This window comes from Ochotona princeps, chromosome 3 (genome assembly GCF_030435755.1).
Source record: "Ochotona princeps isolate mOchPri1 chromosome 3, mOchPri1.hap1, whole genome shotgun sequence".
Classification (NCBI taxonomy): domain Eukaryota; kingdom Metazoa; phylum Chordata; class Mammalia; order Lagomorpha; family Ochotonidae; genus Ochotona; species Ochotona princeps.
In genome coordinates, this window is record NC_080834.1 from 89,294,154 (window position 1) to 89,309,632 (window position 15,479).

At 48.7% G+C, this 15,479-nt stretch overlaps 1 protein-coding gene across 5 annotated transcripts in view; it reads left to right on the top strand.

Annotated features, from left to right (window-relative positions):
- KALRN (kalirin RhoGEF kinase) overlaps positions 1 to 15,479 on the top strand; it is a 712,406-nt gene that overhangs the window by 692,596 nt on the left and 4,331 nt on the right. For all 5 annotated transcript variants that reach the window (XM_058661993.1, XM_058661991.1, XM_058661992.1 and 2 more), the window contains 7 exons: positions 354 to 381; positions 1,174 to 1,345; positions 2,647 to 2,768; positions 3,209 to 3,340; positions 5,018 to 5,182; positions 8,583 to 8,661; positions 13,609 to 13,809. In XM_058661993.1, the coding sequence (XP_058517976.1) occupies positions 354 to 381; positions 1,174 to 1,345; positions 2,647 to 2,768; positions 3,209 to 3,340; positions 5,018 to 5,182; positions 8,583 to 8,661; positions 13,609 to 13,809 (899 nt within the window). The remainder of the gene's footprint in view (positions 1 to 353; positions 382 to 1,173; positions 1,346 to 2,646; positions 2,769 to 3,208; positions 3,341 to 5,017; positions 5,183 to 8,582; positions 8,662 to 13,608; positions 13,810 to 15,479) is intronic.

Genomic DNA, 15,479 nt, shown 5'->3' on the forward strand with positions numbered 1-15,479 from the left:
GGAAGATACATCGCCCTGGCATTGCTGAGTGCAGATAGCCACAGCGGGGAGGGGGCTTCTGTCTGGGGGAAGGGCAGGAGAGGAGCTGAGGGGCAGTGGCTGGCCGGCGCTGGGAGTCAGCCGTGGGGACACTGCAGGCCCACGGCAGGCAGGAGGGAACCGGTGCCTGTTGCTGTGAAGGCAGTCTGTCCTCTGCAGCAGCTACTGCTACGGGTGACAGGACAAAGCAAGCTTTGGGCTCCAGGCCCTGTCTCCCTCAGGTGTACTCTTGTGGCTCAACAGGGGACAAAGTCTCTTGTGCTCTGTTACTAGTTTAGGATTCAAGCAACTTTGTTTCTTTGTTTCTTTTTCAGATCTTAAATCCAAATTTCATCCAAGAAGGTGAGTTTTGCAGCAGAAGACTTGAGAATGTGGGGATTGACTTAATGCATTGGGATAAATCTAGGATGGAGGCTGAGCCATTACAGAATAAGAGGGTAGTTCTGTTCACACAAGGAGAAATGTGAATGATAATTAGGTGAAAAAAAGCTACAACCTGTAATAATGGGGTCCAAGGGTGTAGCAAGTATAATTTTTAAAGATTTGTTTCTTTTAGTTGGAAATGTAGATTTACAGAGAGAAGGAAAGATGTTCCATCTACTGGTTCACTTCCCAAGTGGCCATAATGGCTGGAGCTGAGCCAATCCAAAACCAGGAGCCAGAAGCTTCCTATGTATCTCCCTCATGGGTGCAGGGTCCCAAGGCTTTGGGCCATCCTCCACTTCCTTTCTAGGCCATAAGCAGGGAACTGGATGGGAAGTGGAGCAGCTGGGACACCAACCGGCTTCTATATGGGATGCCTGTGCTTGGAGGTAGAGGATTAGCCAGTTGAGCCATTGCACTGGTCCCAATAGCAAGTGTAGTTACACAACGTCTAAAGAGATATACCCCAGAGTGGCCTCTGGTGATGTCAGGAAGAGTTTTCTTCTTTTTGGCTTCTCTGTATATATCCTAGTTCCCTTGTCCCCCTGCCCCATAAGCATTGATGTCTTTAAAATGCTTTATGAAGGACACAGATGACTCAGCCGTGTTAGGCTGAAGGCTGTTTGACACACTGCATGGGTGGGGAGAGGTGTGTTACAAACATTCCGAGTTTGTTCTGAGTGGTGTGCATGTGTGTGTGTTTCGTCACAGTGGCCCCAGAGTTCCTTGTGCCGTTAGTGGATGTGACCTGCTTGCTTGGGGACACGGTGATACTGCAGTGCAAAGTCTGTGGGCGGCCGAAGCCCAGCATCACCTGGAAGGGGCCAGACCAGAACATCCTTGACACGGACAGCAACTCTGCCACATATGCTGTCTCCTCCTGGTAAGCCAGTCGCCCTTGCACCTGCACCAGTGGCCACATTGCCCAGGGACCAACATCTGGCTGGTTTAGAAATCCTTCCAGGGGAGGAACTATAAAATGTGGTAGACTTCTCCTAGTGGGGATAATTCTGTTCACCTTTATTGTCACTGATCCTGCAGCTCACTGCGTACAGCTGCTTACAGTGGACTAGCCACAAAGAGCCATGACCACTGAAACACCTGTGGAGGAAACAGCTAGAATCAAACAGCTCTCACCCGTTGACTGATGTGCATGTGAGATGGAAAAGTGCATCAGTAACTAGCTATTCCCAGCAGAGTCCCTGGCCAGGTGCTTGGTGGGATACACAGAGCTCAGTTTGGATCATGAAGACCCCAGAGGATTCGAGTTTGGCTTTGTCATTAACCCTTTCGGAGCAGTTCTTCCTTTGGAGTGTTCCTGAACCCCATGTTGGGATGAATGGGGAAGCTATCATCTAGGTGGGAGGTTTTACCTTTCCTAATTTCCTTTCTTATTTTGATCCCACATGTCAGATTCTGCAATCGTGGACATGTTTTACTGTAACCTTTCCTTACTTTTGCTGCCTGGCTTTTTGATCTGTGAGGCAGGGAGATATTTTACAATGCAATTGCTGCTCCTTATATTAATAACATTACCAACCAGGACTTACACAGGAATTTATGTATTTCAGACCACATTCTTTTGTTTGCTTGTTTGTTTTTTTTAAGATTTATGTATTTATTTGAAAGGCAGAGTTTTACAGGAAGAGGAGAGACAGAGGGAGGAAGAGATCTTCCGCCTACTGGTTCACTGTCCAGATGGCCACAGTAGCTAGAGCTGGGACCCTTTCAGGAACCAGGAGCTTCATCTGGGTCTCCCACATGGGTGCAAGGGCCCAAGCATTTGTGCCATGTTCTACTACTTTCTCCGGTGCACTCACAGGGAGCGGAATCAAAAGTGGAGCTGCTGAGAGTTGAACTGGTGCCCTTATAGGACACCAGCCTTATAAGTGGCGGCTTTACCCATTATACCACAATACCAGCCCTTCAAACCATATTCTAATTCTTATCTACATGTCAAGTTGAGAAAAGAGTGTGGTCAGACATCTTTTCCCTAAATAGGGAACTGGGGATGTTGAGGCCAGATGACTTCCCAGACTGTGCAGGTGGATAAGAGAACAGGAACTGGCCCTGGGGGCTGGCACCTCTCGGCTTCACCTGCCCAGCGCACGCCCTGTGTGACCTTGTGCGTCTGTCTACGGGCTCATGACTGGAAGCTCTCAGGCCTCCTCCCTGTGTCCCTAGTGATTCTGGGGAAATCACCCTGAAGATCTGCAACCTCATGCCCCAGGACAGCGGGATCTACACCTGCATAGCCACCAACGACCACGGGACCGCGTCCACGTCTGCCACAGTGAAGGTGCAAGGTATGGTCAGTCCAGCTATCTGCATGCTTTGCAAAAGGCTTTTTTAAAAAGTAGCAAGTTGTATGCAATATAAAATGTACCATCTTCATCATGTTTTAAGGGGATAGTTCAGTGGCATTAAGTATTTTTAAGTAGCATCACCAACCAGAACCTTCTTCATTTTCCCAAATTGACACTTCATCCACACCCGTGAGTAATAACCGTCCCCTCCTTCCTTCTCCCAGCCTCTGCCCACCACTATTCTACTTCCTGCCTCTGTACATTGTCCTTAACACAAACATTGTAAGTGAATGTCACCAAGGCTCCCTGAGACCTGGGCAAGCAAAGATGTATGTTGCTTGGTGGAGCAGTTGCTGGATCAGGCCCAGCAGGGGGTAGGTCACGTTGCCCAGGTGAAGATGCTGAGCCATGTGGCAGTGGCCCTGGTCCTATCTCTGCAGGGGTCCCCGCAGCCCCAAACCGGCCCATCGCTCAGGAAAGGAGCTGTACCTCGGTCATCCTCCGCTGGCTGCCTCCTTCCAGCACAGGAAACTGCACCATCTCAGGTTACACCGTGGAGTACAGAGAGGAAGGTACGTGCTCTCTACCTGCTCTGCTGCTTCCATCTTCCCCCTCGGCAGGTTTTCTCCAGGGAATGAACCTGGAGCGGCTTCCTGGTCTTCCTTGGGTCTTCCAAAGGTCATGGTGTCTGACAGCTGCCACCTCCCAAGCCCAGGAAGGAACAACTGCTTTTGCTAGGATGATGTCAGCCTCTTGGGCACATTGATGACCCATCCGTGGCAGGTGACAGAGTGCCCAACAGGAAGGATCAGACTCATGTCCCAGATGAAGAGGTTAAGGCCTGGAACCCAGCTCTCTGGTTTTCTCATTGGAAATCTCTCTTGCAGAGCAGGAACTAAGATGGGATGACCAGAGTTGCAGCCCCTGCAACACACAGAGGAAACAGAGAGAACACAGACACATTCCTGCCTTGCCACTATGCTTCCTGAATCCTCTTCATCCACACACAAAAGATGCCTGTGTCCCTTCAGCAGTTACACACAACTACACCTGCTGTCCAGTTACCAGGAAGAATTAGGAGCTGTCGTTGTAAATAGCACATCTCTGACCCACATGATGAACCGCATCATCCAGTGGAAAACAGCCTGATGCACTGGACTCGGATGGCTTCAACACTTTCCTCCTCTACCCTGTTACTCAGCAGGCCCCGTGCAGTTGAAAAGTTAGTTCTGTGTCTCGAGCTGTTCATTCTTGGCTCTCCAGGTCGAAGAGACCTGGAAGACGCAGTCTACCAAGTTCAGACCTCAGCCATCATGTACTTCACAGCTCATCCTATGAACTCTTCTACCCTGTGCAAATTGTTTCTCATTTTTCCTTTCTTTTGTGTAAGATTTGTTTTTATTTGAAAGGCAGATTTACAGAGACAAGCAAAAATGAGAGAGAGAGAAAGAGAGAGAGAGAGAGAGAGAGAGAGAGAGATTGATTTTACAGCCACTAATTCACTCCCCAAAGAGGTGCAATGACTAGGTGTGGACTGGTGTGAAGCTGGGAGCCTGGGGCATCTTCCAGGTCTCCCACATGAGTACAGGGACCCAAGAATTTTGGCCATCTGCCACTGCATTCTCGGGTACATTAGCAAGGAGCTGAATTGGAAGTGGAGCAACCAGGACTTGAACTGGCACCACCCACATGAGATTCAAACACTGCAGGCAGTGGCTTAACCTACTGTGTCACAGAACCAGCCTCGGTTGCTTCCCGTGACGCCTAGTATCTTCAGCTGCAATAGCAGATAAATGTTCCCTACTTTCTCAGATTTCTGTGCAGTTAAGTAAGCATTTATGTGCCAACGACTTGGTACATGTTTCCATTTTCAAACACATGTTTTTTCTTAATCTGTGATTATGACATAATCTTTTCTCCTGGTCTTAGAAATATGTATCATGTTCCCTCTAGAAATTCTGCCTGGCCAGGTCTTTTCCCGCTCACACTTGTTGCTTGACCAGTGGACAGATCACTGAACCAGTTCCTTCCACAGCCCCCACTGCCGATGCAGCCCCTTTGGGAAAATGAACCTGAGCTTGGCATCACTGTCCCATGGACTTTCCAAGTCGGGCACAGTGGTCGCAGCTGTCCACTCGAAGCACATGTGTCACTCTGCCTTGCTTTGTGTGCTGAATGTCACTGAATGTCTCTTTGTGTGCTCAATGTCACTAATCTCTCTTTGATTTCTTTCTGCCACCCTGCGCCAGGTTCCCAGGTCTGGCAGCAGTCAGTAGCTTCGACCCTGGACACGTACCTCGTCATCGAAGACCTCAGTCCCGGGTGTCCTTATCAGTTCCGGGTTAGTGCCAGTAACCCCTGGGGAATCAGCCTTCCCAGCGAGCCCTCAGAGTCTGTGCGGCTTCCGGAGTATGGTGAGTCCTGGGGAGCTGAGGCTGGGCTGGGTAACTTCAACTGGGGGTGCCGTGAATGGGTGTTTCTGGGCAGTGTGTGGCTTCCACCTCGTGGGCCACACGTTGCCATCTGCCTGTCAGGCTTAACCCCAGATCTGCGATTTCCCCGGGAGGACAGGTAAGACTCTGGGAACATAAGGACAAGCAGGCAAAAGTGTCACTTGGGTGCTCTCTGCCCCTCCCCTGAGATGGGGCCACAAAGATGGGGTCCCTTCTCATGTGGGCCTGGGTCTAGTCATCTTACTCAATTTAATTTAGGTTTTTTTTTTTTTGTTGGTGTTGTTATTGTTGTTGTTAAGATTCATTGCTTGGGCCCAGTGCAGTAGCCTAGTGGCTGAGTCCTCCTCTTGCATACGCTGGGATCCTATATGGGCACCAGTTTGTATCCCAGTTGCTCCACTTCCCATCCAAATTCCTGCTTGTGGCCTAGGAAAGCAGTCGAGGATGGCCCGAAGCCTTGGGACCCTGCACCAATGGGTGGGAGGCCCAGAGAAGCTCCTGACTCCTGGCTTTGGATTGGCTCAGCTCTGGCCATTGCGGCCACTTTCAGAGTGAACCAGTACATGAAAGATCTTTCTCTGTGTCTCTCCTTCTCTGTAAATCTGACTTTCCAATTAAAATAAATAAATGCTTTTTTATTTTTTTCTTTATTTTTTACAATCTTTACATAGTTAATTAGGGTAAAAAAGTTCAAGGGCTACAGGAAAGTGGGTAAGACTGTTATTTCCACATTGTTCCCTTCATGTATCTAGGGTAAAGGGAGATATGAAGGGAGAAGCCCCACCCAGTCTCCCACCTGTCCCTGATGTGGGGCATGCTCTGAGGGTTTTGCTCAAGTGGCTTTGATAGCTCAACAGTTATGAATTGCTGCCAGTTTTGCCATTCCAAGCATGATGAGGTCGCTGAAGAATCCACTGATTGAAATAGTTCACCTTAGAGTCTCCATTTGCCCAGTTTTTCACTGCCAACATATAGCTGGGGTAGTTGATTGATCTGTTCTGTCCTCTATCATTTCATGGTTAGGGTTCTGTGTCTGGCAGTTCGATTAGGGAGATCCCCAAAGAAACTTTGTCTGAGGTGTTCCCAGACCAGATTCTTGTGTGTACTTGCAAGTACAGGGCCTGGTACAGTCCATCACCCCAATCAGCTGGTGGTTGCAATTGCTGGGTTGGTTCTGTTTCCAGCCCTGTCTTCCACTGGAACCAGTGGATGTTGCAGTCCATCCTGGTTCTGCCCAGCACACACTCGGCCCTCACATGAACCAGTGGGAGCTGCAGCCTTCTCGGAGCAACCCACAATAACCCCCACCAGGCCCGCTCCCTATCCTGATTCCCGTGCTTGCTAGTATGTGCAACAGACTAGTCCAGCCTGTCCCACATCCCATTTAGCTCTCATACATGTCAATGGGCATTGAAGCCTAGTTCAACCCAACCAGCCTGACTATCCAGCTCACACACATGCTGTTGGGTGTCTCTGTCTAGCCACCCCAGCCCCTGTCCTGGTTTTCATGCCCTGCAGTGGGAGTGGTAACCCAAGAGGGAGGAGCCCAGTATTTGCCTTCTAGGCCACTCCCACTCCCAGAGATTATGCACTCTCCAGGTGGTTCTGCAGTGTAACATGACAGAATTAACCTCCAGTGCCAGCTTCTGCCAGCTGATGCTACAGCTAAGCCCAACCAACCCTCACCCACTCTATTTTATGCTTGCACCAGTAGGAACAATCAGCCCAACCTGACTTTTCCCTGATCTAGTCCACATTAGGTCCACAGGTGTTATAGCCCTGCCTAGTTTGGTCTGCCCCCGTACCAGCTCACGCTCTCCAGTGGGAGTAGCTGTCCGGCAGGGGAGCCCCCCCCCACATTCTCCCCCTGCTGGCATAAATGCTTTTTTAAAAGATTCATTTATTTATTTGAAAGTCGGAGATACATAGAGGGAGAGAGAGATCTTTCCTCCACCAGGTCACTCCCCACGTGATGCACCATGGCCAGGAGCCAGGGGCAACTTTTAGGCTTTCCACATGAGTGCAGGGACCCCAGGACTTGGGCCAGTATCTGCAGTTTTTCAGGTGTATTAACAGGGAGCTGAATCAGAAGTGGAGCAGCTGGGGCTCGAACCAGTACCCATATGGGATGCAGGTATCACAGGTGGCAGCTTTATTCACTGTGCCACAGCACCAGCCCCCAGTAAGCATTCCAAGTGCAGACATGTATATGATGCACAAAATGATAACAAAAGGTGAAAAAATGAACACACATACTTGTGTGAGTAGGCAGGGGGCTATAGAGAATGCCTGGAGCGAGGCGGGGTGGGGGAGGAGACAGAGAGAGGGCATCCTAGCTGTGGTCCCAGGCAAAGGAGAAAGAGGGAGTGCGCAAGTGAGCGCCCCCTAGCTGTTGGCCTCTTTCTTGAGGGTAGGGGCTAGTGCCTTGGGAACTTAATATCCATATTTCCATCGTGCACCCCACTGAGGTCCCTGATGGTACAGGTGCATCCTGGAAAAAGGGAGCTTTTTGATTGACATAGGGAAGGCTAGAATTGCGCAGGGGGGGCTGGCGCCAGCCTCCAACTCAGCCAGCTTAAACTAGCTTCCTAGTTGCATGACGTCACTTCCACCTGGCACCCCCTGCCAGGCACAGACACCACCTCCTGGCCTAGGCCCAGCCCCACTCCCGAGCTTGCAATCAAAGCGGAAAGGCAAGCTGCCAGGGTGAGGAATTCTCCCATGCTGACCTCAAGGGAGTGTGTGGCCTGTGTGCCTGGGCAGGGTCTTTGTGCAGAAAAAGCAAAGGCCCTGAGACAGACTGTGGGGTCAAAGACGAGTCTGAGGCCCCGCCAAGGGCCTGCACTTGCCCATCCCACCCCCACCCGTGCTGTGACAGGAAATGCTCTTCAGCCGTGCCATTCTGGGAGTTCAGCGTGGGTAAGCCAGAGACAGAGAGAGAAAAAGAGAGAGACAGGGACAGAGACAGAAACAATCTGAAAGAGTGGCCTTTCCTTCCCCCCCACTTCTCGCTCCCGACAGTCAACCCTCCCCGGATTTTCCAGGCTTTCACAACGTTTCTCTCACTTTGTATTTTCTCTACCTAATTGCTACGTTTAAACCACGCAGAAGCTACATTTCTAATGGTCCCAGATTTTCCCTTCAACCACAGCAGATGATAGAGGGAGACTGACGGTCGTGTCCCTCTCCTCCTAGGTGGTCTTTCTGAAACAGCACTCCAGGGACTCTCAGCACGCTCCCGCTGAGTTTGGCCCCATATTTAGTTGTGAGAACTGCTCTGGGGTTACGCTGCGGCTCCCTGTGGCCTTGGTGTCATCCTTGTATGACATCCTCTGTCCTCAATGACCTTTCTCTCCCAAAGACGCTGCTGCTGACGGTGCCACCATCTCTTGGAAGGAAAATTTCGATTCTGCGTACACTGAGCTGAATGAAATTGGAAGGTAAGGACACAGTTCTCTCTTCCTTCTCTCTTGAATACCAGGCAACATCACAATCGAGCAATGACTTTGTTGTTGTTTCTTTTATGAGTTCATTCTCTCTGTAGAAAGAAAAAAGCATTTAGAATATTAAAGCCTATTTTCCACTCTTTCTCCCCTAAGTTGGATCCACTGTCCCTAACCAACTCTTGGCCTGCCTTCTGTTCAAATGTAAGAATTTAAGATTCAGAATGTTCTTTGAAGTACAATTTTAGCTATAGTTTCCATGCTTTGATGGGAAGTGTATTCATCATTTTTTTTTAGCCCCATGTACTTTTTGTTTATGCCTTTTTTTTCTTTGACACAATTGCAATGCAAAAAAGGTTTTAATGTGGACAATATTTTTGCAGATTATCTTGTTCGACTGATTTCTAACTGAACTGCATACGGTTAGGAAGTTTGGTCTATGTGAGATGGATTCCTTGATTTTTGTTGGGACTTGCTTTGGGCGTGGCATATGGCCCATGTTGCCAAAAGTTCCATGTGTGTTCTTGAGAAGAAGTGTATTTCTTGTTGGATGTTGGTCTCCGTGTGTGTCCAGGTATCAGGGACTTTGCCCTACGGTTCTCTCCAGCCTGAGTCTTCCCCTACCATCCCCCTGCACACACCCCTTCCTGCCTCATTCCACTCCCCTTCCCCTTCCCCTTCCCTTCCTCTCCTCTGTTGCCCTCTTGGTATTTTGATCAGAGAACATCTACCTTGCCCTCAAAACTAAAAAGGATAAACAGATGGCTTTTAATAAGGGGGGAAAAAACTAAGTTTACTATCTAACCTAAGCCACAAAGTAGTTGATGGAAACAGAAAAAAGGTGTTCAGCCTCGTGCGGTCTGCAGGTGCACTGGGTTTGGAGAGGATCAGGGTGAATCTTACCAAACTTCCACCATAAGTACAAAGGTAAAAGCCTCACTTGCACTGAGCCTGGCACCTCCTCTCCCTCTTGCAGGTCTCTCTGCTCCCTCAGTGGGTCGGTTGTGACAGGTTGCCAAGGGCCCGAAGTGTTCATGATTTTGGATTCTGGGGGAATGTGAGTCACAGTGTAACTCACTGCCTTTCCTAAGATATATTTCATCAGATCTACTTCCCTGTCTTTGTGCGGTCCAAAAGAGACAAAGGAGGTCTAAGGAATCTCTGGAGTGATAATGGTGATGATGATAAAGATGTTAATCTCTAGGTATTCTAAAACTCCCATGGGTTACGGTTGGGCCCCCTGGACAGAAGGCAATTTTCTGAGCAGGTGTTTATCACAGGGAATTCAGAAAGGGAGCGCAAATGTGGAAAAATAACAAGTGTTGTACCCAAATGAACCGATCAGAGGAGTGCCACATGCTGATAAGATTGAAAAGACCTAAAGAGAGGTGCTCAGGCCCTTAAGATCTCTCCACCCTAACTGCAGAACAATAGAGTTTATACAGGCAAAAAAGAAACATACAAACCTGGAGGAGCTCAGGGGGGACTGAGTTAATGCAGATCTGTCCTAGGAATGAAAAATTACCAGTCACTAACGTTACAAGCCTTTGTTGCTGTACCAGGTGAAGCTTTTTTCTCCTCTTCATGCTTGAGCAGCCTAGCCAGGGGTTCATGCATTCTTGCCAGGCAGGGATGTGGTTTTCTCAACCAGGCTACAATCTCACGGGGTTGGAGCTGGGGGTTCCCTCACCCAACTCAACATGGAGCCCCTCATGTCAGGCCTGTTATTTCATGAGGACAGTGTTCCTTCCCTTTTCTTTCCTTCTTTCTTTCCCTTCCTTCATCCCTTCTATCTCCCCCTTGAAGCAGCAGTGAGTCAAGGGTCCACTAGAGACCCTTGCAACATCCCTTGGGGCTGGACAGGGCTGGAGAATTCTTTCCCTGCTCTGCCCTGATGGCATTCACGTGCAGAAACTCTTGAGTCTTTCTGACCAGACAACCACTAAAAGGGCCCATGGAAGCCAAAGAACGTAAGAGAAGTCTCAGGGAAGAGAAGGTGAAGGAAAGGATGTTCTGATGCTGTATAGGAAAAGCACTGCCTCCTGGGCTGCCCACTGCTGCGGGTATAGAACACAGCCAAGGCCAGGCTTGGAGTCCTGAGCTGTGCCCTGACCCCTGCCTGGCTGCCTGAGTGGTGCTCAGCAAAGCAGCTGAGCAAATGCTTGGGAAACTGAATAGGCAACAGAACCACTTTCCCACAGAAAGAAAGTATAATCTGCACCTAGCCAAGTACAATTTTTATTTATTTATTTGAAAGGTAGAGTGTGAGAGAGAGAGAGGAGAAAGAGAGAGTGCACACTTCCATTCACTAATTCACTCCCCAAATGCCTGCAACAGCCAGGGGTGGGAAGTTCCAAAGCCAGGAAGCAGGAACTCCACCCAGATGTCCCCTGTGGGTAGCAGAAACCTAAATACTTGGGCCATGACCTGCTTCCACGCAGGTGTGTTAACAGGAAGCTGACTGAAAGCATGGACTACTTGAAGCAGGCATTCTAATATGGAATTTAGGCATCCTTAGCAAGGACTTTACCCAGTGTGCCACAATATTCCTCCTTATTTTAGTGCAATAAAAATTTGAATTTCATGCACTAATTTTCCATAATATGCATTTCCCGTGAACTTTTTTTTTAAGATCCCTGGTACTATTTAGAATCATTAAGCAGTCAGCAACAACATATTCAGCTGAATTAGTTGCTTCTCTGGGAGGGGAAATGGCACAGGTGGGAGGATAGAACAACTGTTGTTTTTCTTTTTTTTAAAGATTTATTTTTTATTTTTTATTGGAAGGTCAGATATACAGAGAGGAGGAGAGACAGGGAAGAAGATCTTCCATCCATTGATTCACAACCCCCAAGCAGCCGCAAAGGCTAGAGCTGAGTTGATCCAAAGCCAGGAGTCTGGAGCCTCCTCCGGGTCTCCCTCATAGGTGCAGGGTTCCAAGGCCTTGAACCATCCTTGACTACTTTCCCAGGCCACAAGCAGGGAGTTAGATGGGAAGTGGGGCTGCCGGGATTAAAACTGGCACCCATATGGGATCCCGGGTGCATGCAAGGCAAGGATTTTAGCCACTAGGCTACTGTGCCAAGCCCTACTGTTGTTTTTTATAGCAATGTCTATTGTAGCACAGCGGCTTAAGCTGCCACCTGGGACATGTGACATCCCATATCAGAGTGCATGGTTCCAGTTCTGTCTGGGTGGCAGCAGATAAAAGTTCAGGTATGTTGGCACAATGGTTTAATTGGCTTATCTTCCCCTTTGCAAGTGTGGCACCGGTTCATGTCCCAGCTGCCCCACTTCCCAAACAGCTCTTTACTTATGACCTGGGAAAGCAGTTGAGGATGGCCCAGAGCCTTGAGATCCTGCCCCATGTGGGAGACCAGGAGGAAGAAGCCCTTTGTTCCTGGCTCTGAATCAGCTTAGCTCCAGCTGTTGCAACCACTTGGGGAGTGAACCAGCAAATGGAAACTCTCTCTCCCTCTCTCCTGCTCCTCTCTGCTCACAATCCTCTGTCTTTCAAGTATATTTTTTTAAGACAAGGAATTAAAATGTCAAATGAACAAGCTATAAAGCTGGTTGACTTTTTAAGGCATGGGATATACAACTTCCATGAACACAAAAGGTTTTTAAAAAGATGAAGCCAGCCGTGGCTTGACCTGACCGCTGACCTTAGGAGGGCTCAGTGGTCAGATGCCTTTGTGCCCCCAAGTCCTCTGGAAGGAGTGATGTGTGCTCATCACACTCAATGCAGCACTGTGGAAATGGTGGTTGACTAATTTAAGATGTACACCAGAACCGTTGGTTTGAACGACTCAGTGCCAAATACGATGTCTGAAAGATAGCAGGCATTCAGTTAAAAGATGTCCAGTGGTTGTTTTGCTGATAAGTGCATTCTTTTTTAGATCATCCTTGTAATGTGAAATGTTTTATGGGTCTGCTTAGTGAGTACAGAGCTGGGCCACGGAGCGTGCAGGCTGATCTTGGTGGTGGCTGGAGTGCCCAGTGCGTCCCTTTCTGTCCCATGCTGGCCCTCACTCCCTGCCTTGTAGGCTTTGGCACCTCCTGGACACAGCTTGGATGGAGTGACATCAGCACCTCCTGGGCCCTCTGCACTCTGCTCCCATTGCTAGGCAGTAGCCTCTCAACTTACTCTTACTGTCTCCCAGAGCTGCAGTAGCATGTGCATTCTGTCTATTTGGGGTGTTAGAGCAGGCCGTGGCAGGTGCTTCCTTCTGCTACACGTCCTTGTCAACTAGAGATAAGTATTTGGGGGTAGAAAAACATGATGTGCTTAAAATACTCCCTAAAGAGGGGAGGGAACTGGGGTAGAGAAAAAGTGGATGAAGATTGAAGTTGATAAGGTGCCCACAATTTTTTTTTAAGATTTATTTTATTTTTTATTGGAAAGTAAGATATACAAAGAAGAGGAGAGGCAAACAGGAAGATCTTCCATCCAATGATTCTCGCCTCAAGTGACTGCAAAGGCCAGAGCTGCACCAGTCCGAAGCCAGGAGCACTACTGCACTGGGCCCAAGATGCCCATAATTTTTGACATTAAGTGCCTAGCAGGAATTCTTTTAGCTTTGGTGACTTATAGGAATTTTGCATAATTAAAAGGCGTGATAAGCCTAAAATAAGGTTAAGAAAAAAAAAAACCTGCCTCCTTTAAAATGTTTTTAAAAATCCTCCTCCTCCCCAAATTCTGCTTAAGAAATAAATTGAATCTTTCCTTTGATATTTCCAATGATAGCGATATTGGCTTAAAAAAGAAAATGATTTTGCTTTGACCTATCAAGTCTCCTAATATGTTCAGGAAGGCAAAATGAGCTTTTGGAATCCTCATGTCAACCACCTCATTCAACATCTAGAACAATGAGGTGCCTAATGGGACATTTCCTGCCGAGCACCTGCTGAGCTGCAACCCAGGCTTTCTCCGGTGTCTTCCAGAGGCCGTTTCTCTATCGTGAAGAAATGCATCCACAAAGCCACACGCAAAGATGTGGCTGTCAAGTTCGTGAGCAAAAAGCTGAAGAAGAAGGAGCAGGCTGCCCATGAGGCCGCACTGCTACAGCATCTGCAGCACCCCCAGTACATCACGCTCCACGACACCTATGAGTCCCCCACCTCCTACATCCTGATCCTCGAGCTGTGAGTACCCAAGTCCTCTCCCCGAAACAGCTCCCAGCGATGCAAACAGCAGTCATATTTGCTACAGCGGCGTTATTGTTTGCCAACTGCCGTGTGTCACGTACATTCTATCCCATTTGCTAGGTTAATCCCATTTCATACATTAGAAAATCAGGGATGGAGAAGAGCTTTAAAGCCGGAAAGTACAGAAGCTAGAACCCTGATCTCTCATTCCACTTGTCACTTTCCTTCTGTCATGGACTCCTAGGCTGAACAGGGGCCCAGGAAGAGCTGATTGGGAGCAGGCTGATTGAGTGGCGAGAGTAGACCTGAAGTAAGAGTCAGGGGTGTGTGTGTCAGCCCACTGCCAAGCTGCTCCCAGCCTCCACCCAGGAAACCCCTCCTGGGGTAAACATCTCCGAGACTTTGGATATTTTAGGAATCCAAGCATTGGTGTGCTTGACCCCCAGAATATATCAGAGCAGTAAGATCCCTCCCCTTTGATGCCCCAAACTAAGAACAGGAACTTGCCCTGTGGGGAGCGTAGTGTAGCAAGTGAAGCCTTTGCCTGAGGCACCAGCATCCCATATGAGTTCCAGTTTGAATCTCAGCTGCCCCCACCCAGCTCCTTGTTAAGGTACCTAGGGAAAGCAGCAGAAAACAACCCAAGTGTTCCGGCCTCCGCCACCCGTGTGGATGGAGGTCCAGGCACCTGGCTTTGGTCTGGCTCAGCCCTGGCTGTTGTAGCCGTTTGAGGAATGGACCATCAGATGTCTCTCTGTCACTCTGCCTTTCAGTTAAGTAAATGAACCTTAAATACGTCCACAGCAGCAAAATACTAACTGTGCAAAGTCTTACAAAACGAGGACCAAGCTTACAAGTGCTGGTCTGGTCTTTTGTTTCTTTTCAGCTGATTGTTTACAAATTTGTTTATTTTAAAGGAAGAGTCAGACACAGAGAGTAATGCAGATCTTCTGTCTGCTGGCTCACTCCTCCACATGTGGGTGGCAGGCAGCTGCACTGGAAGGAAACAGCTGGAACAGCAGCACCACAGGTGGCAGTTTGCTCTCTGTGCCACAGCACTGGCCCTGGCTGTGAACCTAAACAGACTTGCAGTCTGTCACAGCCTGACCTGTTTGTCGGGAGCTTCCTAATTCAACAGACATATTCTGATGGGCTTCATTTACAAGTAATGACTTCTTAGACTTGAGTTCTAATGAAAGCACCATCGCTTGCCTACCAAGATGGTTCCGCAGCCCCAGACCCTTGTTGGCTGCTCTTCCAAGGGCAGGTGTCCACAATGCAGAGATTTTTTTTTTTAAGATTTATTTGATTTGTATTGCAAAGTCAGATATACACAGAGGAGGAGAGACAGAGAGGAAGATCTTTCATCCATTGATTCACTCTCCAAGTGGCCACAACAGCTGGATCTGAGTTGATCCAAAACCAAGAACCAGGAGCCTCTTCTGGATCTCCCGTGTGGGTGCAGGGTCCCAAGGGCTTTTGGCCATCCTCGACTGCTTTCCCAGACTGCAAGCAGGGAGCTGGATGGGAAGCAGGGCTGCAGGGATTGGAACTGGTGCCCATCTGGGATCCGGGGAAAGTGTAAGACAAAGACTTTAGCCACTAGACTACTGCACCAGGCCCGCAAGGATTTTTTTTTTTAAGGGGGTGGTATTTGAGATACAGAG